The sequence below is a fragment of the Notechis scutatus genome, chromosome 1 (assembly GCF_049901735.1).
Source record: "Notechis scutatus isolate UNSWTSFEM ecotype Mainland chromosome 1, rNotScu1.2, whole genome shotgun sequence".
Taxonomy (NCBI): Eukaryota; Metazoa; Chordata; class Lepidosauria; order Squamata; family Elapidae; genus Notechis; species Notechis scutatus.
The window spans coordinates 44,581,280-44,605,880 of NC_142009.1; the positions used below are offsets into that span (position 1 = coordinate 44,581,280).

Sequence of the window (24,601 nt, forward strand, 5' to 3'; positions counted from 1 at the left end):
TTGGAATGCTTGCATTTCTATTGCACCAGGGCTTTAAAGTGACATTTTGGCAGACCATATCATAAAAATCACAAACTTTGTTTATTCTGAAAGTTTAGAAGTTTCATTTGCTTAGAATGCCGTACTTATCAATATTTCGATGACGTTATATAACAATTTCAAAAGGAGAGAGTAGAACTGGCAAGGAATTCTCCTTTTTATACCTTTAGTGCCATCTTCTGGCATTTCAGGTGCAATACAATATATTTATTTTTATATTAAAATCTGTTAGAAGTAAATACATTTTTAAAGGAGTTTACAGTACAGAATTAGGTGGTAGATTGTGGAATCACTGAAATAGTTTTATAAATATGGTTTATATAATGAGTTTTCAATACCTAAGTGCAGGAAAGCCCAACAAACAAAGGAAGTTGTACTTAAAATTTCACAAAATGGACAAATGAAAGCAACCTTTAGCAAAAGGAGAATCTTAGGAATCAACACCTCCTTGGGAATGGATGAATTAGTTTTCCACCAATCCATATTGCCATCAAATGTGAGACAGACACTCAAGTTTCATGCAAGATACACAAAACCCATCGTTCTGTTGCTTTGCAATTCTATGCTTAAAATGAGAATGCAACTTTGCACTTAATTATATATTTCAAAGATATCATTTAAAATATTTTCATTTCATAACTTATTTTTCCAGACATCTAACCCCACCTCCTCCTAACATATTTTGACAATTGAAAATGTTAAGGCATAAATAAGTTATTAAGTTATTATCATCCAGGCGGTGAGTATCATCCAACTCACAGGAAACTTCAAACTCCTTGACCAGATCAGTAGTTAGGTATGGAACAGATGATAGCTTACCTTGGTTTGGAAGCAGCAGTAGAGCTGTGTTAAATAGGGATGCTTTCGTGCTAATGCCAGAATCCGTTTTTCTGTCATTGTACAGTCCACATCATCATCTTGAAGAATGACATCTTTCTTTAAGACTTTCACAGCATATACTTCATCTTTACCTTTGAGTTCCGCCAGCATAACCTAAGGTCAAGGACAATGTCTCATTTATAAAATACACTGCACACTTTTCAAAAGATACACTAATAACAACTGGGGAAAAATAAACCATCACAAGCACCTTACAGCAAAATATTTTACAAAGGTCCTATGTACAATATCTATCTGTCTGTCCAGCTACAGACAAATTTGTACGTATCACTTAACAATTCAAGGTATAGTTTGACTTAAATCATTGAGCTCAATATAAAAAGGTAAGCAGTGTCATCTCTAAAAATCAGCTTTTCATGAAAGATAATAGAGTCAAATTCAATACTTGTCATAAAGTTTAGTATCCATGTACCATTTATTGTCAGGGTACCTTTATAATGAAAGATATGCAGAAATTCTTGTGTATGATGAACCATGAAGAAATTTTTGCACATGTTCCAATGGCTTCTGGACAGCTGCTATAAATGAGAGTATATTTGTAATCAATAGCAATATGCCCATTCACACACTCAAAGTAGAGGGTTTCTATTGCTATTAATGTATTATTCTTAAATAAGTAAATAGAGTACTTCACAAGTCTAATTTTAAGCAACTATAAAGGAAGATGACAAAAAAAAGAATATATTTTTTATCTTTAGTGGCTACTTCTTATAAGCCAGCAGGGAAAGGATACAGGGGTATACATATAAATATTTGTAATTCAGGATCTTTGGCACTAATTAGAAAGCCAAGGATGGACACAATGATTCTACTTTGAACCTGACCGATAAATTTCTGACTGATAAAGTTCCATTAGACGTCCCTCTAAGTAAATCAAGGCACATAAGGCTTATAAGATTTTGCAAGTAAACCAGAGAGCAAGCCTGCTCTATCAAGTGTCACAAGCAATAGCCACAAACTCTGGACCTTTTGCCAACACGGTTCAATATTCACCTTCCCTTTACTATACCAAGTGTTTCTGCTTCTGGCTGCATGATCCTTATCCACTTGTTCATGAACTAACTCCAAAATGGATAGGGCATGATGTGAATCTCCTCCTCGGAAAGTTTCAGTCAAGTAGTTTGCATATTCCTTGCACCACAAAACTCAGTCTCTGAATGCAATTTTAACTGGAATAATCAAACTAGGTATTAGCTAGATAAACTGAATAGACCACTGTAGAGTTCTGCAAAGTCGTTGTGTGATCATTTCACAAATAGTCCGTTAGTTGATCTAAGTCCTGCAGATCACATCAACACAAAGCAATTGCAAATAAATTTATGGGACATGCATAAATAGCCTTCTTTAATTAATTATGTAGTTAAAATATATCAGTATTTAGTAACAAATGAGATCACCAAAGACATTGAAAGGCATATAAATTAGCCTTTATATTTGTAATATAATAATACAGATTAAGATGTCATCAGAATCAATGTACATTCAATATAGATCTAGTTTATGCTGCAGATGAGAGCCAGGTTCAAGATTTAGCAAAATTATACACCTACCAAGAGCCTATGGATTGGAACAACTTATAATCAAGTGATTCCTCTTTCCCATAGCAACTTGCCTATTCACTCAGGCACCATAGTTAGTGGCATGAAGCGACTATAATATATGAGAGAGGGAGGAAGGGAGGGAGGGAGGGAAAGAACGACAACTGGATTGGAGAAAGCTGCTTGTTCTAGTACTGCAACTATTGTTGTGTATCTGGAAAATGCTGCATCCATGTTCTTACATATAAACATTATGTATACATCCATATATAATCTTATCCTAAAGAACATAGATGCAGCATTGTCCAGATACACAGCAATAGTTGCAGTACAGTACTAGAACAAGCAACTGTGTCCAATCCACTGTTTTCTAGTTTGACTAGAAATACCATACTTCCTAATCAGCAGTCAGGAAAGCCTCCGAGTTGCAGATAGAAACATACAAAGAAAGTGAACCTAGGGAATGTTCAAAGAATATACCATGGCAAAGAATCATGGCAAAGTTGGATCTCTTTCTTTTAATAACACAGGTCTTCTTGAGTAAATATATTGGCCCCAATGAAGATGTTTGGCACATGTCTATGACCTTTAGAATTGTTGGTATCCCTGATTACCTTGCACAGAGCTGAAAAAACCAACAATGGTTCTATAATTATAGAAAGTGAAATTTGTCATTACTTTTTTCACTATTTTGTAACTGCTTTATAGGGTATAGTGATTGGAGCCAGAACAAATACAGTTTAATATCTACATGCCATGTTAAGTTTGCATAGCTGGCAAGCTGGAAAAATAAGCAAAAAATTATTTGATTTGCAAGATCAGAAAAAGCAAAACAGGAATTATCTACATAGAGAAGAAATGTCAATCACCTGACAGAATACTTTCTGCAGTTAGGCTCCTTGACAAACATAATTTAGCACTTCAATGAGTAGATGTCAGGCTACAGAACTTTTCCCATTCACTCAACTAGAATGAACTTCTGAAAACGTATCCAAACGTATCACAAAGGAATTCTTTATTGAGATGAGACAATTCCTGTAGGAGTTCAAAGCAGCGTCTGAGGTCTCTCAGGCATACAGGGATACATAAGGGAGTTTAGAACCCCTCCCCTTATCTTGATGTGTATTTAGTGAAACAAAAGCCAGTATGTTAATTCCTCCCCACCCCTCTTGTTAGAATGAACTATTCAAGAGATTCCCAAAGTACAATCTCACTGTGGAATTTTTATGACCTTCTCATCTCCTGGTTGTGCCTCTCAGAGGTGATAGTTCTGGCCATCTGGCTTTTCTCCCTCCATCGTATCATGTGTGGGTTATACAAATTCGATATAAGATTAAATATATTCAGGTTACATCAAGAAAGGATTTCTTTATCAGCCTCCCCCCCCCACCTTTTCTTCTGAAGAAATGACAGATACACGGATCTGACAGTAGATATGCATTCAACTCACAGTATAATACTGACTTTTTAAAAAAATCAATCTTTGAAATGAGAAACATTTCTGCTACAGCACTTGTAGAAATTCACAGTTATACATTCTTTCTAGAGTTCTTTCCTGTACATAGATGGCAACATATTCTTTTATAAGAGTAAAACAACAATCATGTGTACAGACACGTGAATAGAACGTAGAGACTGGTCTTCTGCAACTACATCTCCAACATCAGCTTTTGTCAAATTACTCTCTTGAAGATATATTGACTTATGATTTTCTGTAAGGTCAGAAATTCTAGAAGTTGCAAATCTTCATGCCTAGAAGGCATCAGTTGAGAAAAAGTTGACTACATTATCCATTGATTCAAACTAACCCACAACAGAAGACTGAAGTCAAGATGATCTGACAAGAATCCATTGTACTTACCAGCTTAGATCTGACAGCACTTGATGGGTCAGCAAGTTTGTCTGTGCCCAAAATATATCTGCGCTATGTAGGTGGGATGGGAACATTTAACAAGTAATGCCAAAAATGACTGGAGAAACCAAAGTCAAATTGCAATTTATTTGTAAGATTCGTACAATGGCAGGGATAAACTGAGGAAGTCCACATGACTTTACAAATGACTCCTACAGACTTCGGCGTGGCCAGTACATGACAAATTCGGCCTGTGGGCCGTGAGTTAGACAGTCCTATTAGATTCTTCCTTCCACTCATTTTTTTTCTTTTCTATTCTATTTTTAAAAGTATTTATATTTAAATTTCTAGTTATGGGCGATATACTTTAAGAGCAAAAAGCAAAAACAAACAAGAAAATATAATGTAGGAATAAAAAACCAAAACATAAATTAAGGCCAATGATATAGCAATGATTGAACTGCCAAAGGCTTATGGGATAAAATGGATTTAACTGATTTTAGAATGTCAGCAAAGTTCAGGCCTTGTGTACCTCTGGGAGGAGAAGGTTCTGAAGGATGGGGGCCATCACAAAGTTTGTCTTATCCTCATTTAATGTATTTCACTGGAGAATGGGGAGGGGTACTTTTAACAGCCTTTCTCTAAGTAAATAAACTGGACAATCCAATCCAATAATGATAACGTGATGCATGATATATCTTACTGCTGAACTTTGAAGGAAATAAAAGCACTTTGAACTGGCCCCAGAAGTCTAATATCAACTAACACATTGATGTTACTATTATTCTACATAGATAAGTATTAACTATTATACTATTTGTAGCTTCTGGATCATGTCCAAAGACTATCCCAATAGAGTGCACTGTAGTAGACTAATTACATTGTGATCAGGACATGCATTATTAATGCCAGAGCATCCTGGCCCTTCTACTGGGAGAGTACAACACTGTCCAAAGTAACTAGCGGGACCAAGTTTATATTATGAGGGTGCCAGATGTTTGCTAGCAAAACCATCTTGGTAAGATTTAATCTGAATGTTGTTTCACCTCATCCACACCCCTGTTTTCAGATGCTTCTTCAAGTCTTCCACATCAGCTGCTACTCAGCCTGGGATGCCAGGATATTATTGAATCAAATCAGCCTATTGATAGGATCTCATTCTGAACTTACAATTGATATCTCCCAGAGGTTTCATGAAGAAACGGAGGAAAATAAAGGAGAACTGAGCACTGTTTAACCTCACACTGCTGCTCCCATGAATTCAAGTGCTTCCCTACCTAGAACATAGACTAGCATCACTCATTTATTCAGAAAGGGACTTAACCACTGTAAAATGAATTCTCTTTTACTTCCAACATTTTTTTGATAATCTATTGAATGTTGCTGAGAAGTTTAATAAATAACATGTAATTCTGGGAGAATCTATGGGTTTTTATTCACGTTATCATTTTAAACTTGGGAAATAAACTGGAATACAACTGGAATACAATGGGAAGGAATTGCTGTATATGTTTGTGTTAAAGTACAATAATAAAATAACCAAACTAATTAAAATGAGTAATAATTTATATAATTTAGTTTGGTCTCCTGCTGACTGCTTTTTGTAAAGCCCTTTTATGTGGCTCTTTCTTAATATGCTATTCCAAGGCTGTTTTTGCAAAACAGAAGTTGCACATCTTGGCCATAATTTCATGTGACAAAGAATGTATTTCTATATGTACCATAATTGTAATGGTATACAAGAAAGACTTAGAGAGACAGGATGAAGAGATGCTGCCTAAGGAACAGTCAGATAAGAGACCCCATAGCCTGCAGCAGGATAATAGGTGAAGGGGCTCAGAAGGGACCCTCCCAAACTTCTCAAGCTGTAAAGGAGATGGTAGGATATCTCTAGTTTCAGACTTGCAATATTTTGTTAATGTACCCTTACAAAAAGTAAAATTAGATCATCTGATCATGTTTCCGGTCTGGTCTACCTGAGAAGCCTGTAATATTTTCATCTTAGGAATAATGATAAGGCAAGTGACCAAAAAGAACCAAGTAGCATTTGTAGGCTGCTCACCTTTCCAAAGCTGCCTTTTCCTAATACTTTAATGAAATTAAATTCCTCCAGGCCCATTCGCTTTGACATCTGAGCTTTGATGTCTCCGTTTTCCCCATTCTCCCCGGGTGTGTTAAGTTGGCTATCAGCTGAGCTTGTTGCTGCTCCCCTATGTTCTTCTCCCCGATTGTCAAATGATAATGCTTTCCTGATGTTATTTTCAAGCTCTTTGATTTCTGTGTGAAGACAAAAAACAGTGCTGACAGGCAAGATATTTTACAAAAACCTCTGCAGGATTTTATATTAATTTTAGAGACATATGAATTATGTCAGATGCTTTTTGAGTCACAAAGAATGAGAGGTTATGGCTCCCAATTTTACCCATACTTTCTTGACTGAATTTAAACTGGTCTAAGGGCAGAAAACAAAAGAATATTGTGGGAAAATGGAGAGCAGCCTATCAGATTTTGGCTCTGCTCCAGGATTCCTTTGAAAGGTTCAGAGCCCTTAAAGGGTTCCCTGACATTATACATTGGAGACTTAGCATGTGACATAGAATTGGGTTGCTTTGACATTTTAAGGCAGCAGTGATAATCTGAGACTCCAGGATTAAAATGTCTTCTGGCTATTATTATTATTATTATTATTGACAACTGGTAGTGTAATTTTCTGCCATTTTGACATTTAAATGCAAATAAAAGCTCTAAACTCATCGTTAAAAAAGAAGAAATAGTTGTGTGACAACTATTTGTCTTTTGACCCCACTCATTGTGGGCACACAAAAGACACTACCAAATATCATTTTTTTCCTTGTTTGAAATGATTAATTATTACATCCCAATAATTGATGGTTTAATTATTGGGAAGTTTTAAAAACAATTACATTGTTGGGTCCAGACAAGATTTTAAGGCTTTTTGGAATCTCATCAGCATTAGAGCTATACAATGATTAAGGGGACGTCATTCCAGGCATTGCTACAAGAAAAATATGCTTCCTGGTTTCCAAAAAATGACACCGCTTAATTGAGAGGATCTGAAATATGCCCATTCTGCCAGATCATATTGGGCAGGAAGAGATCACAGAAGACAGATAGTCCTGCAAATAGCCGAATGCTATTCCAGGTAGGGTTTCACAGATGATAACCAGGACCTTGAATTACACCCGGCAACACAATGGCAATCAGTATAGCTCAAGAAGCAGAGATTAGTGTGCTGAGACGAGGCAATCACTGCTTGAAATGTTCTGGACCAATTGAAGCTTTCAGGGGAGAGGGGTGGTCTTCAAGAAAGCCCCATGTAGTCTGCACTGCAACAGTCACATTGTGAAGTGATAAGGGCATGAATGAATGTCTGAAGGCTAACTGATCCAAATTATGATATTGCTTAAAGGTTGAATGTTCTGTTAAATTAGAACTGGTGGAGCTACTTTTTAAATGACATAGTTTAATCAAAATGTTAAGGTAAATGCAATTTATTTATTAGGAGAAAATAAATGTTGATGAACCTTGATCACATGGGGAAGTCGGTGCTGACTTTGATCTGTCATCTTCTCCTGGTGAGGATCCAGGAACTGGCGCTTGAGATTCTGCACCTGGAACAAGCTAAGAATAATCCAACAAAAGAGATACTTAATCACAGTCATGTGCTCTTCTGACATGACATTTAAGAGACACTAAAGATGTAACTTCACATAACAATGCTTTTCTGCAAAAAGTAACAAAGAGTTAATCTGGCATTGTAATTCTAAAGCAGAATATTTACCTGGTCCATGTAATTTAACAGAAAGGCAGATGAATATACATTTTACCTTTAATCAAAGTTTAAATCTGGAGTTCATTTTTAACCTTTATTCAACCTTTAAATCCCTTTAAAAGTCTTATCTTCTGAAATAAGATTCTAATAAAATCTTCATGCTTAATATGCTTCTAACAAAATATCGATGACATATGAAGCCATGGAAGATACAATTTCATGCTAACATTTAAATATATACAATTTAATCAGAAATCATTGCTGAGCCTGAAGTACCCAACAGTAATGCAAGATAACCTCTAACCATTAAGAAACCCATCCTGGCCACGCCCACCCCCAAGGTCAAACGCAACCCTGATGCAGCCCTCAGTGAAACCAAATATCTACTGAATTGCTTCAGAAGAATGTTATTTCACTGTGTTTCCATTTGACATCATCTATCTCTCTATCTCTCTATCTCTCTATCTATCTATCTATCTATCTATCTATCTATCTATCTATCTATCTATCTATCTATCTATCTATCTATCTATCTATCTATCTATCTATCTATCTATCTATCTATCTATCTATCTATCTATCTATCTATCTATCTATCTTGGTATAACTATTATATTCTCCATATGTCCACAGTATACTTTCCAACTTATGTGTGTTTGTGTGGAAGGGTCAGTTTTGCAAATATCTACTGAATTGTTTCAGAAGAATGTTATTTCACTGTGTTTCCATTTGACATCATTGTAATAGCATGGAGGGCAGAGAGTTTTTCAACTAGATAAGAATATTTACATTTAAGAGTATTTACATTCATGTGTGTTCCCAGAAAAGGACATCAAAGCAGTGGCTGTGATGTTTATGTGGCTTCCTGACAAGAAATGTTCTTTCTAACAATTGAAAAAAGAACGCAACCATCTGTGACTTCACTGCTACTCAGGTCACATCAGTCTAAGCCTTAGACTCTAAGGGACAAATTGCTAATAATTGTCCCTTAATATGTTCCATATGCACGATGCAGCTTCAGGTTTTGATTATAATTTAATTAATTATAGAAGGCAGGAGAAATCGGGGGACTGGAAATTTTTCTTTTCTTCCAGTATGCAGAGCCCTTCTTACCCAAAAGTCAGATTCCTAATGATCTGATTTATGATAGCCATAATTTAATTTCTATTGGATTACTTCTTTGTGGTCTGGAATCTTGTAAGGAAAATTGTTCTCAGCTAGCAAGAAAAGAGAACCTTACGCTTCTATTCTTGTTATGTTGCAAACACCTATCCTTAAGATTTTTTTATCAGAAATAAAGGATTTTGTCTGATGTCACATGTATTTTCAGCATAGCATCTAATTTATCCTTTAGCCAAATTAGCCTTCAGTCTCTTCAAAGATAACAAAGAGTTAATCTGGTATTGTAATTCTAAAGCAGGGTATTTACCTGGACCATGTAATTTAACAGAAAGAAAAAATAAATGTGTCGACAGTAATTCATCTTCTTTAATTAAAGTAACTAAAAGTATTTTTTCTAATCTACAATATGCCACTCAAAGTAGCCCTCAGATTGAAACAAGTTATATACCCTGGTTGATGGTGTTTGTGTAAGGAAGCTGGAGCAGAAATGTAAATTCATGGACTTCAATGTCAAGCTTTCTTATTCATAGCTAACAAGCTTTAGTTACTGTGTTGAGAAAAAGATATATTTTTTTCAACAGTCTAAATCTAGACTTTCTTTCTAGAAAGAAAGAAAGAAATCTTTCTTTCTGTTATAATTATTTAAAGCCAGAAAAAAATTACAGTACATGTTACGTGATGCAGGTTTTGCTGTAGCAAAAGTCATCTGCAAATCAGGAACTCAGCAATGATCAAAAATACCCTTGTCCATCTTTTTATTATCTAGATACATTATAGACAGATTATAGCCTTATAATTTAGATATCACCAAGTCAAGGAAGGTTATTTTAAATACTTGCCTTGACTTACGACAACATGATCTACCACTCCACATTACTGGCTGCTACTTTGTAAAAGAAGGGAGTAGGCCAACATTTTCAGTGGCACCAGAAATAAATATTTGGGATGGGTGAAACATTTCCAGGTCATTGCTATTTTGCCCATTTTATCCAGACAACACAAAATGATTGTACTGTCATGTTTTTACATTAATTTGCAAATTGCTCTCCATAGATGTATTCTAAATGCATATTTTAATGTATTGAAATTGTTAAAGAGGGAATTTGGAAAGAGGAGGAAGTCTTTTCAGCAACTCGTTGTTGTGAAATCTGATAGATAGCTGAAGTGCAATCTGCCCATTGGTTTGTGAGGGCCAACACCAGGTTATTTTATTTAGGAAATGACAAATACATTCATTGACGATCCTTAAAGGAACCAGAATATATAGTTATGCTCTAAAATCCAAACTAAAATAGGACACAAGATGTCTCCCATGCTTCACAGTGCAGAACTGTTATTACTTCATATTTTAAACTGTTTCCTTGGTTACCTTCTTCCTCCTTTGTCCGCTATTAGTGATTTTATCTGGAGTAACGCCAAGATCCGCAAGTACTTTAGCTATCCCTCTAGCATCTACTCCACAGTTGGGTGCTACGTTTGTTTCACAGCGTCTATGTACATTCATCTTGCAAACTGTAATTTAAACCAAACAGAGGGGGAGGGGGCAAGAAAAATCCAGGTTAAATACGATTAAGCTGTCCTGATAAATCACTATCTATTATTTATCTGTATTATTCACAAAATCCCTTTTACAGTCCCTGTAGTGAGAATCTGATTTAAGTGAAAATAGACTAAACAGATTGGTGACAGTTCAGATAAGTTTTATTCTATAAAGAACTGGCTTGCAGGATCGAACTGAAAAGTAACTCAGGGATGAACAATACCCTCCTCACTTTGGGGGCTCATAGAGATTACTCCAGATTACTGCTGAATTTGGGTAGGATCCCAGTCCAATTCATCAGTACAATTTTGGAGCCATTTGCAAACCCCCAAATAAAGAAAATAAGCTCAATAATTTACTTCCTTACAAAACAACTTTCTTAAATTCATCAAAAATGGCAATTATGGTTGCTTAGAAAACCAGAAAATTGTGGGGTGAGGGGTGAGGGGAAGAAACAGAAATTAAGCATGGATGCTGATAGAAAATGTTCTTTAATCTGCCCCTATTCTAACTGTAATCTTCTATACAACAGCAGTCATATAAATAGGGACTTATTCCTGTCTCTCCTTCAAATGTTTGCTACAAAGATTCAATAGCAGTCTTTCTGGAAAATAAAATCAACACATCCATTGTGGTACAAAAATAAGAAAGATCACGAAGACCCAAGTCACATTGTCAGTCATGAAATTCATAGGCTGACTCTGAACCGTTCATTACTCTTCAGTACAACTTAGCCCATAGGACTTTTTGAGGAGGGAAGTACTTGAACCTGCTTGAGTTCCTGAAGGAAATGTGCGAGACAAATGCAATGAACAAGGAAAGGAAAAGAGGAAAGCAAAAACAAGCAAGCTTCCTTGTAAGATTTTAGAGTAAATTATATATAACTAAAATAAATATGAGCATTTTGACATTTTGACAACTCAAGGAGCTCACAATGTTGTGTTAAACAGAAACAGTATTTTTGTTGCCATTTTAGTTCAGGTTTTTTTTTTTTTGAAATCCAATTCTGGTAACTTTGGTGCATATTCCTGATTCTCTACCTTCATTCCCAGAAGCCTTCACTTATCTATATAGTCACCCCTTTGTCTGGGCTTTCATTTTATCCTCTTTGGAGCACAGCATGATTTTATTTCATCTTACCATTTTGATCATCATATCTCCGTCACTCCTCCAAGATCTCATGGAAGTCCCTTTTTTCAAGTTCCTGTTATTTTATTTTCTCTCCATCTCTATACGACAGCTACTTCTGAACCCCAATTCACTTGTTCTCTTTACCTTCTAACCACAAAGCTTTTACTCCCTTGGTGGAAAATAACTTGACAGGTGGGCCGTGCGTGTAACAAGCTTCAATCGATAGGGTTAACTGGCAGCAATTATTCTAGTTATAGCTAGTTATATCAGTTACCATGGTCATAGTAACACAAAAATTTTCCACATCATCCTGCCTGTTTGCAGAAGAAATTGCAATCAGCTCTTGATCCTTGTAAATGCAGACCCAAATTAAGACAAAAAAGGAATAATATATATGCTTCACATAAATATACTGAATTCAAATGTACAAGTAGAAGCAGCAAATAACTGGGGAGATATTGTTCAATATCCAACCTCTTTTTTGGAGGGGGCGGGCAGATTTATTGTCATCATAGCAGTGCTGGATTACACTTGTTCAAGTGCTTTCTTGAGGAGGAAATTAAAATAACATGCAGATTTTGCAGAAATGAAAGAAAAAGGTAAGGAAATTTGTGGGAGAAAATTCTTCTGTACCAAATTGATGAATCTGGTGGGAAAACATAATTTGAATATCTTTAGGTCCACCTTACAATCCTATCCTTTCCTGTTTGGTCCTCATTATGACTGGAGTGATGCCACCCAATGGAAGAATATTTATTACGAAGCTGAGATTTCTATTTGCCCTTTTACCCAAAGAAAATGGTCACTGTGCTCCCGAAACAGCATCCTTCTAGAATGCCCATTGAATTATTCAGAAAGCAAAATTCTCATGTGATTGGTCTGTTTTTTATCTAGGTCATTACTGAGAAAAAAAGACCGAAGCTTACTTTGAATATGTTCCAATATTGCATTTTCTTAAAACATGCAAGTTACTGAGGAAAAGTAGAAATATCTCCCACCCAGATTTGAAAAGGCCAGCATAAAAAATGACAGCCGTGGCTGGACCTCTTTATTTCCCCTGGTCTTTCTCTTTGAAATACTTTAGATACTTTCTGTTCTGCTTGAAGTCAGAAATAAATAAGTAAAGGCAATATAGGAAGTACTAAGCTTTTTTCCTCGCATGTGTTAGGGCAAATGTAGCAAAACATAAACTGCAAGATATATAATACCCATTATGAAAATCAGATGGCAAAATAGAGAATGCTGACATTGGAAAGTTGAAGTTTACAGCATTTCTCTACTCTCGCATAAATCTAATGCTGGCAGAGATGTTTGGTACAGGTTTTCAAAGGAAAGTTATTTATTGCTTTCACTTTCTAATTTTCAAAGGCAAGCAAAAATCCATACAAAAATGTGTATTTTAGAAGAATGCATATAATTCACATTTTCATGCCTGACAGTGTGGTGGGATGTATACATACATACTAATGCCATAATAAAACAAAACAGGTTCATGGATCTATAGAAATATTAAATTTGTGCAAAGATCTGTGGTAAGACTATGCTTGAATGTTGAATGTTGGCTCTCTTCTCTGCCCTCCCAAAAAACCCCATTAATATCAGCATTTAATAATCAGAGGGTTTTTTAAAATTTGGAATGTAACCTTTGGTGCTCTTGCCTATGGATTTATATTCCAATGGAAAGACAACAAAAAATGAAAAGTATCAAATTTGGGATATTTAGGTTTAAGTACTATGTTTGCCATGCATTCGTTATTTCATTTCTATCTCTCTGTTTCTCCTGTGTTATTCCTAATAAAATTTGAGAGAGATCTTGCAGATAGAATGTTCAAAGTGAGAGTAGGAATTATGCTCATTTTACATCAGTTGTAACTATTGAAAAGAACAGACCAAGAGAGTAGATTAAAGGTGCACAGCAAATATATGGTTGTGTATTCAGACTCAAGAATTATGTTAGAGAATATAGTAACTCATCTGATGTACCCTTTGCTTTCACTATGCGATCCTAATCGTCCCACACTGCAATTCTTTCCTTCTATATTAATCACTATCAAATAATGCCATTAACTTAGGGAGGTTTATATTTTTGCATGTCACTTTCTGAATCTGGCCAGATTGTCTGCCTTATGCTTACAATTTATACTGCTCATACAGACAAAAATTCCCAATGAAAATTAAGTATTTTATTCTCACAGGCAATAAGCGGGTAGGAAAGCAATTGGGACTTAATCAACCACACAGATGGAGAATTAAATCTGAAAAACATTTCAGTCTGGGCAAAACTTTCTCTGAACTCAAAGCCAGAACTATATATCAAATTATTCCATTAACTGGGTATTACATAATTTTCTGAGAACCCTGTTTTAGCTGTGACATGCAAATTAGCGCACTACTGTGCAATTACACAAGGTAACATAACTTATCTATAACTGGATCTACATAGCTTGACTTTAAAAACATGCTCAAGGCTACTGACTTGAGCAATGCAAGGACATTTAGCTCTTAAGTTTTAGGTTGCAGTTTACGTAATTTATTTGTAAGAGCTTAATTAGTTGAATTAGTTAATAGTGTTGTACCAACCAAAGGGGAATCATTTAAGACCTATTTTGTTTCAGTTTTATGTCCCACAGGTACTTTTTCAAAAGGCAACTGGACTTTGGGACAACCATGACCTGGGTCTCCAACCTTGGCAACTTTAAGACTTGTGGACTTCAACTCCCAGAATTCCCCAGCCAGCAAAACTGGCTGAGTAATTCTGGGAGTTGAAGTCCACAAGCAGGGGTGGGATACGACAGGGTTAACTACTGGTTGGGATTTACAAGCTTCCCTGCACGCTGTGAGCCATGCGCCTGTAAATCATCATCAGCATGCTGTGTGCAGAGACGCAGCCTTTGAAACAACCCTCTTTTCCTGCTTTTTTAACTGCAGCTGTGCCTCGTTTGACAGCTGAAGTTGAAAAATCAGGAAATAAAGATCAGGTAAGAGCCCGGATGGGCGGGTGGGCAAAAACATCAGCAGATATAGAACTGGTTCTATGTCTGCTGCTCTTCAGAGCTACTGGTTCTACAGAGGTGGACAGAACCGGTAGAAACCCACCCCTGTCCACAAGTCTCAAAGTTGCCAAGGTTGGAGACCTCTTACCTGGATGACTGAGAATTTCCATAGATGTTTCAGTTTAAATGTACATGAAGATAGACATGAAGGGGACTAAAGCTATAACATTAATAACAAAATCCTGCGTTTAAAGAGAAAAAGTATCTTACCTTTGCATTGTAAACCTTGTCTCAGAAGACCCCAAAGCAATGAACCACAGTGGTCACAGAAGGTGGGCACTTTGTAATTGTGAATGCTAAACTTGTGAGGCATGTTGACACTGAAACGCTGAGAACCCACCTGGAAGATAAAATGTGCAAAAGCACCAAAGTTAGCACGCTACTGTTTAATCCAATGTGTGGCTGGTTGGTAAATTCTGGCATATGAAGCCCGCCCATCTTAGAGTTCCCAAGGTTAAAAAACATTGAATTAATCTCAACTATTAGAAAAATAAAGTTTCTACCCTCTCAGGTTGATTTTTATAAAGTTTCCTGTCACACTTAAAGATATACAGTATTATTACTGTATCAGTTCACAAATTCTTTAAAACTGGAATCCAAGAATGAAATCAGTACAGGAAATCACAGGGTCCTGCTGGCATAAAATGTCTCTTATTAAAAAAAAAAAAACTGAATATGTTGTCTTGTAAGGCAAGGAGGACATTGAAAATGAGGTTTAAGACAATGTCCCTTGGAAAATGAAAATGCAACAGAAGAGGAATCTGAACAGGTGAACTTTTTAGTAAGAAGTCCATAAGTGTACAGTATCTTATTATACTCTTGAGAGTTGAAATTAGCCTTCCCCAAATTAGTTGCCCTCAAGAAATTAAAACTTACTGTCAGCCTTGGAACCCATATTTTATTTAGAATTTTCAAGGCTGCCACATTTAGTGCCTGGGAATTTGGGAGGGGGGATTTCATAGAGAGGTGGCAGATTAGACTCAACAACAGTCTTCTCATAAGTCAAGGACAAGTTACCCTGCACCTGGAGAGGAGTGTCTGGAGGGATGTCTCCAGTTGGGATGATGGTTGATTGGACCATGTGATGAACTGATGAGTGCAGGGGATGGGCTTTTGATTTTCAATTGGGAAGGAAAAACCCAGAACTCTCAGATTCGGATTTTCCCAGATGTGCCAATATGATTTCTTTAATAAATTTCTTGCTTGGATGAGCTTTGTTTCTGAGTGCTGAATGGAATGGGGAGTTTCATTGGAATGCTGACACTTACATTATAACTTTCACAAAGCAAATTGCAGTCACCTTTATAGCCTGGAAAGATGGTTCAGAACCTATGTTATATTTCATTTTTTAAAGCAATAGTTATTGCTTCCATTGAAATGTTTCATTCTCCACATGTAGATATAATTAGAAGGATGCAAACAAATCAGAAATCGAACAAATTCCACCAATCCTGTAACATTTTATCTCTTTTTTTATAAATGGGAGAGATGGTAGCAATTTGAGAGAAAGAGGCTTTCCAAATGAAAATGCAGTCCCTTTGGTGGGCAAGGTGAACTCCCATTGCTAATCCCATTGACACAGAAGTGATTTTGATCTATCTCTGGGCAAGTGGTATTGTAGATATGGACAAGAAGCCATTGTGTTAAGGCAGTGGCTCCAATATATGACTGCAATATATGACTGTCCTGTGCTTGAAGGGACAGACTGTATGATCCCTGGGTGAGTCATATGGTTCACCAAATCTACCATCATATGGGATCCTTTATAGCAGGATGCTAACATAATTATGAAAACCAGTAGGATGGCATGCAGCATTAGGAATTAGGGAAACAAGGCAATGGACATTTGCCACATGGGATAGCACTAGCAATTTATTATCTTTTATTTTTGTGAAGAGGGCAGAAGAATGAGTGTTTAGACATGGACTTGAGGGACAAGGCAAGTGGCCTGCAAGAAAACACCAACTGGCTAGCAATCCATTGTGGTCAGGCATTGGTCAGAAAAGGCCATAGCTAAGTAATTTCGGATTTCTAAGAGTTCTAGACCCATCATGTTTGTGCTAACAGCGTCTTGATGTCTAGATCTGAAGAGAGTCAAAACAACCCAGATCAGTTGTGTATTTTAAATCAAGAGATGGAAAGACTAGTGATTTAGAAGAACCTTGCCTTAAACACATTAACTCTGCACAGTTTCCTTTTATTTAGGCATTCCTTCTGTAAATATTTACCTCATCATGGGCTTCCTGCTTCTTCAAGCCAGCGCACTTTGTTATTATAAGCTCATGGCATCGCTTGTGGACTACGCAAGTGCAAACTGTAAACAAGAGATTATTTTATCCATTATGAAAGAGAAAAATGAAATGAAATAAGAAATTCTGGGGGGATTCATCCCTATTCTCATTCTTCTCCAAGGGTCTTCTAAAAAGCCTACATTAGATTCTGGTCTGTGTGAAAAATGGGGCAGGACAAAAGGATAGGCTAGGTATCCTATTGGAATTGTGGCTTCCAAGTGGGCAAAGAAAACTCTTAGATTAGTAAGAGTAAAGGTAGTTCATATTCTTATGATTCTATCACATTTTAAATAGTGTCAAAATATCTGTTTGCACTTTCACAGAAGGGAAATGAAGTTTTGAGACTCCATAAACATTCTAAACCAATTAAATCATATTGAACAATCTGGAAAAGGCAACAGACTTTTCCAAACTACCATATAAGGAAATATTTCTAGAACATAACTGCCTCTTGTTCAAAATGAGCTGTTATAGTGTTATCGTCAACTGGTTTTGAGGGTGTTTTATTGCTTTAGAATTGTAAGCTACTTGGAACAGACTGAGTAGATGGTATACAAATAATACAAAGAAAATATAAAATAAATTCATATTTATTTTAAAAAAATTGAATTGCTTTGGACATGTTCAACCTTAATGCAGTGATACTTGGACTTGCATCCTTCTATTTCACTGCCTCTCTTGGCATGAGAACAAAACATCTGAAGTGTTTATTTCTGTTTAAGGTTACTCATAATTTGCTGTGTCATCCAAAGCCAAGCAAATTGTAGTTAACCTTAATTACACCTATCTGAAACAAATCAACTTCTAATAATTGATTTTGACTAATTGCAGTGATAATCAATCAGTGAGGTGAAGCTAGGTAGCAGCCAAAATTTTAGTTAATCTGTAAAAATAAAGACTGATTAGTTTATTTGAAGAAAAAAACTGGGTAAGTTATAGAAGCTTCTATAAATGAATCACCTGATTTTACCACTTGTTTTGCAGCAGTTGTTAAATAAACACCACAGTTGTCAAGTGAACAAATTGGTCATTAAGAGAATTAATGAGGTCCCAGAAACCGGCCCAAAGACCAGAAACTGACAAAATACATTATGAATCATGGTCATATGACTGCAGAGTTTTGCAACCAGCTGTAAAAAAGAGCTGGTTGCCATGTGCCCAAAATATAGTCATATGAATGGGGTCTGAACTTCAGAATTGGGTCATAAGTATTGTTTGGGAAAGTTGTCAGAACTTTGAATGGTCACTAAGCAACCCGTTGTTAAGTGAGGATTAGCATGGATTATCACTACGTCTACAACTATAGTTTGGAGCTTACTATGGTTAGCTTCTGAGTCTTAAACTTTTAAGGTTTCTAAACTCTTTTCTGTATAATATTTTTAGTATACTGTATCTTTCATTCATTGTCTTTGAATTGGCTACTACTTTGAATTGGCTAATATATCGTCATCCTTTAGCATACCAATTTGAAGTGGGAACCTTTTTCTGAATTTAAAGATCTTTTGGAAGACTATCCTTATGTCTATTCCCATCTTTGTCATGTTGTTGTACTACTGCTTCTTTGTCTTTTCTAACAGCACTCTGAAACTTGTTACAGTCCTTCCTGAGATTTTTGTCTTTCTTGGCTTTGGCTTCTCTTGTCTTCTTGATAATTTCCATGACTTGTGTTGATGTTTTCTTTCTTCTGTTTGTCCATCTTTGGCAGTCTCGTTATTATATTCCTCCTTAATGATTTCCTTAAGTTCATTCCAGGGTACTTCTGGTTCTCTATCAATAAGTTTTAGTACTTCAAAGTGATTTCCGATATTCTTCTTGAAAACAGTATTTATATACTGAAAATCATATTGAGCAACTAATTAGTTTTCTTCTTCTTCAGCTCATTTGGAGCTTGTTCCACAGTGAGCACCTAGTCATGTCTTTGATGCTATAACTGAAGCATCAATCATTGTTGACAATGATACAATCATTTTGATTTCTATGTATCTGATAATGTCTATCTAGAGGCATCATTTTGGTTGTTTGATGGCTATGTTTGCTTTCAAGAAATCTTGCCAGTGGTACTCTATGAAAGTGAAAGTTGGACTTTGAAGAAAATGGACAGAAAAAAATATTGACAGTTTTGAAATCTGGTGTTGGAGAATATCATAGCCAGTCATGAAGACAAAAGAAATGGATTGTTGAACAAATTAACCCAGGGCTCTCATCCAAGACACAAATGTCCAGGCTCAAATTATAGTATTTTGGAAATATTATGAATTAACAATTAATATTCATGATAAAAATCCGAGTCTTATGGAAATGAACAAGCTTTTTGTCTATGCAAGTAAATATTTCAAAATCTTAAAACCTAAAATAGATAACTAATCTTAATTCTAAAAGGTATATTAATATCAAATAATGTGTCCAAAAGCAGCTAAAAGCTCTAGGTATGCACTGATGATGTTACCTAGTTTGGGTAATTGAAACGTCTATAAGAAAATCACCAAGCTCAGGAAGCACCAAAGACCCCTCAGGCCTGGATATCTTAATAAATAAGTAACTAGAACCCAATGACAACTATTTTTGTGTTATCAGTTTATCCTGTCTGCACTAACACCTTCTACACCTTCTATATGTTTTCTACTCACATAGTAAATTGGGAAGGGGTGGGGGAAGTGTAATAGCCAACTGTATTCAACTCCAGGCTGTAAGCTTCTGAAAGACATCTGATGAGCCATTGTGGGCAGCTGTTAAATCAACACTACTGCACTATATTTTAACCAGGACTCAGTGTTTATGGGGGCCATCTGGGGATTTGTATTAATTGTATGTCTTTTTGTGTTTATTTTCTATTCTTATTCTATTGTATGCTGTCCAGATGAGGTCTGCATTACAAAAACCATGAAGGAAACAGACAAACAATCCTGCTGGATTAAGAGGAATGGATTCAGCAAGGTTTATCCTTTATCCAAAGTCCAGGGGGAAACACCAGAATATCTTTCATTATTTCTGTGGACAGTGGTGGGATTCAAATAATTTAACAACCGGTTCCCTGCCCTAATGGTTTCTTCCAACAACCAGTTCATCAAACTGCTCAGAAAGATAACAACCGGTTCTCCCGAAGTGATGTGAACTGGCTGAATCCCATCACTGTCTGTCGAGGGACATCTCAGGTGCTGCATATTCAGAACAACTTTTCCCCTTGCTGAAAAGGACTGAAAGATCAAGTTGGCTTTTTACACTTTTTTATTATTCATGTAATTAGTGGGAATTTATTTTAAAAATAAACCTGCAAGGAAGTCATTTCCTCCAAGCCTCTAATGTGATGGGATGTGGAATTGATCTTAACAAAATAACAGAGTTGGAGGGGACCATGGAGGTCTTCTAGTCCAGCCCCCTGCACAAACAGGAGGCCCTATGCTATTCCAGAGAAGTGGCTGTACCGTCTCTTCTTAAAAACTTCCAATGATGGAGCATCCACAACTTCTGAAAGCAAGCTATTCCATTGTTCTCGTTGTTAGGAAATTTCTCCTTAGTTTTAGTTTGCTTCTCTCCTTGTTTAATTTCCATCTATTGTTTCTTGTTTTGCCTTCTGGTCCTCTGGAAAATAGGTTGACCTCCTCTTCTTTGTGGCAGCCCCTCAAATATTGGAACACTGCTATCATGTCACCTCTAGTTCTTCTTTTTCACTAGACTAGACAAACCCAATTCCTGCAACCAGTCTTTATATGTTTTAGCCTTCAGCCCCCTTAATGTTGGGAGACTCAGGGAGGAGATGCTGGCTAGGGAATGATCAGATAAGAGAGAGCATACCCCACAATTGTTTAATGGGCAGAGAAAGAAACTGAGGAAGGAACTTCCCTAACTTTTGGTTGTAAAAGAGAGAGCAGGAGATTTGTAAGATTCTGTTAAGGTAGCCTTAAACAATAAAGTACAATTAGCTCCTCTGGTCAGGTTTCCTGTCTGGTCTACCTGACACCTAATAATCAGGGTTCCTTATAGATTCCACACATATTCATAAAATGTACAATTTTTCTTACCTTGACATTGGTACCCTTGCTTTCCTATTACTCCCCTGTTGTTGTTGTTTAAAAAAAAAGAATAGTAAAGCACATATTAGGGATAGACCAAAGATGTAATTTCACACTGTCATTTATCATATAGTGAATGGCTAAAAATGACTATACAGTATGGAAGACCACGCTGGATACATTCCTATTTCTGCACGAACATTCTCCTTCTAAATCCACAGATGCAAATAAATAATGTGATAAAACTCACTTTGTCTTCTTCCCATCTTAAATTGTATGAAACACCACCAAGCAATTTTCTTTTCATTTTCTCTGCTAACCCATATGTTTCCTAGTATTGACAGGGCTTTGCCAATCTTACCCCTAACATCTTCATTAGCTGTGAATGTTTGGCAAGGGCTACCTTCTTTGTTTCATCACTGTAGAAACCAGAAAAGCTATCACTGAACTCTCTTCATCACATACTTATTAGAAGTACAGATGTAACACAAAGAGGCCCTATCGTCCAAATTAAACTCACATTAATCTAAACATGACCTTCTGCTGTGCTTCAATTACAGTTCTAACAACAAATTAGATCCCACTGATGTTCACTTCTATGTAAAGATATATGGATCAAGTTCAGACAAAGCGTTTCTACTTTACGCTGAGGGACAGTTGCTTAGCAATAGAATCAGATGGGAGGAGATAATGAGATAATCTGAAGGAGTTCCCTGAGCTACAGTTTGTGTAACCATGCCATGTGGGAATGCCATAGTAGTGGCTATGAAGTTTACTGTGGCTGAATATTTTCAATATATTCAATTCTTTTTCACTATTTGGAAATGAGAAAATCCAAATCAAGGAAAATCTATACTAATTGCCTTATAATGCAAACCTGTACCAGCAAGTCCCACTATATTCAGTGAGTCTTACTGCAGCAATGTGTTCGCCTGATTACAATCTTAAAACTTTTTTTTTTTACTAGAATACAAAGAATTTGATATCCACTATATATGCTTGCATAATGTATGATTAGGTAAAAAGGTACATAACCACAGTTACAGAAAGCCTTTGCATTTTCCCAACGTATAAAATAATGGCATCGTTATTTCATTCATTATTATTTTCCTGAAAGGATTAATGTAAAGGGTTTCCAATAGCCAAAACAACAATAATAGTGTTACCGTGAAAAAACCTAAGCCATATGATATGAGAAAAGTCTCCATGTAATAAAATTTACCATATAAAGTCTCGACAGTGTGAACAATAGGTTGGTTGTCTAAGATAGGTGGCCATAAACTTGTGCCCATTAACCTGATGGACCCTGCGTCGCACTGCCCCCTGGCGCTTCCTGGGGCGCATCCGTTCCCTAAACACTCTTTCTTCATTGTCTTTGGGTGCTGAAGGGAATAAAAAGAGAGAGAGAGAGAGAAAATGGAAGAGATTAACAAATATTAATATTCCAGGCACAAAACCGAAGATCAGAAAAAAAATGCAGAATGGACAACTTCAAATCAATTCTCTTATATCTCTATATGTATTCCACCACACCTCTGTACTCTTTTCTGATTTAAGCATTGTGAATCCCTTTGTTTTAAATATGTATGACTGTATGAATAGGGTTAAATGTATGGGGAAACTTCATTAACCTAGTGCCTTTAAATGTGTTGGACTCCAAGTCATTCCCAATGGGCATACTGATTGGAGATCAATGCATTCAGATACCACCAAGTTGGAAAAAGCTGGTGAAATATATGAAGTCATAAAGGATTCAGAGATGGATATATAATTTTGAATTATTTAGGGACTAATAAACTGATAGTTGGGAGGGAAAATGTCTGAGATATTAAATTAGATCTATTATGTCCCACCTTTCTTCCTGGAGTTTAAGATGATTTACATGGAGATCTTTTAACCTTACAATAATAACCCTATGAGTATAGTGGGCTGAGAGACAGAGAGAAGCCCAAAGTCAAGGTTCCCTTCCTAAGGATGGATTTAATCCAGGCTCTCCCAGTGTGTTGGTCTTATCCAACACACTGATTGCTACACTACAATAGCATATTTTCAAAAGCTAGGGGCTCAGTGAATTTCCACCAAGACACTCTCCACAATTTCTTGGAGAGCTCTTGATAACAGATCTTGCTGGAGTGAGCCCTTTTTGAGGATGTGTGCCGATGAAAGCGGCCTGCAATTATGGAAGAGCTGACAAGGCTGAATCATAACATTGTCACCTACACTGGTTTCCAAGATCCAGCACACAATCCTTTCATGACCATTAATTCTCAGAAGTCTATATATGGATTGATTGTTACAAAATAAATCACATTATATCTCTTCCCTTAATGAAATTGCAGGATAATAAAGCAAATTAAAACAGCATGAATGTGAAGCGTCAGCACCCTACCTGCGTTAGACATATTGAAAATTAATTATTGAGGTGAGGTAACAGCTAATTCTACCAACATACCTCCTTTCAAAAGTATAATAATCAGCATTTTTCTACATTCTTCTATTTGCTTTAGGCAATCGGACATAAGAGCCAACCAATTGTTGTTGTTGAGAAAATCCCTTTTGTGCATCAAAATACTGGGATTTCATATTCTGCATTTTTTGTTTCTTTTAATGGAAATGCAGCACTTTTTCTCCTTATCTGTTGCATTAATCACAGTTGCTGCAGAAGCCATGATGTGCAGATATCTCTCTTTCTCTTTCATACACATATGCACATTTTGGCTACCAGCTGTGTTTCCAGCATCAAAGCAAAGCCACACTGGTGCTTTGCTGCTGCTTCCTGCTGTGTCACATTTATCTGAATAAGTGTCTCACAACAGCTTCAACCCCAGCTTTTGGGGAGGGAGGGGGAAATGATAGGAAGGACTTGCATCATCCAGCCCAGTTGAAGAGGGACATCTATGGGAATATACCCAAAGGATTCAACCTGCAGAGAGCTGCCTTGTGACCTAATGAAATATATAGGAAGAAGGGGGATCAGGAAATTTTTCTGGACATGATGCTTTGGATGTCCAACATTTAGCTAATCCTGAGCTACTAGTGTTCTACAGAACTCTTAATGCTCTTAGGAAAACTGTGAGCTAGCACAATGTGAAGGGTAACACACCTAAATGGTTTTCCCAATTACAGATATCTGCCTCTGAGATCCTGTTTTAGGCTAAATGTGTGGCCTGTAACACCCTTTGGTGTCAATCAGTTTTTACTGAGGCAGCCCAAGTATCCCAGAGCACTATAGCAAGACTTCTGGTTAAAAAAAAATCCTCTAGAATTTGTATTTTGGTTAATTTTATTCAGATACACAATGGCTGCAGATTAGAAACAAAATGCAAATTTTG

At 36.4% G+C, this 24,601-nt stretch overlaps 1 protein-coding gene across 1 annotated transcript in view; it reads right to left on the reverse strand.

The window, feature by feature from the left end:
- PRKCE (protein kinase C epsilon) overlaps positions 1–24,601 on the reverse strand; it is a 321,247-nt gene that overhangs the window by 81,150 nt on the left and 215,496 nt on the right. Inside the window, exons 5-12 of the mRNA XM_087962734.1 lie at positions 22,492–22,651; positions 21,279–21,313; positions 17,197–17,282; positions 15,179–15,308; positions 10,614–10,756; positions 7,875–7,971; positions 6,392–6,606; positions 859–1,032 (exon numbers count right to left, since the gene is read on the reverse strand). Coding sequence (XP_087818860.1) covers positions 859–1,032; positions 6,392–6,606; positions 7,875–7,971; positions 10,614–10,756; positions 15,179–15,308; positions 17,197–17,282; positions 21,279–21,313; positions 22,492–22,651 — 1,040 coding nt within the window. The remainder of the gene's footprint in view (positions 1–858; positions 1,033–6,391; positions 6,607–7,874; positions 7,972–10,613; positions 10,757–15,178; positions 15,309–17,196; positions 17,283–21,278; positions 21,314–22,491; positions 22,652–24,601) is intronic.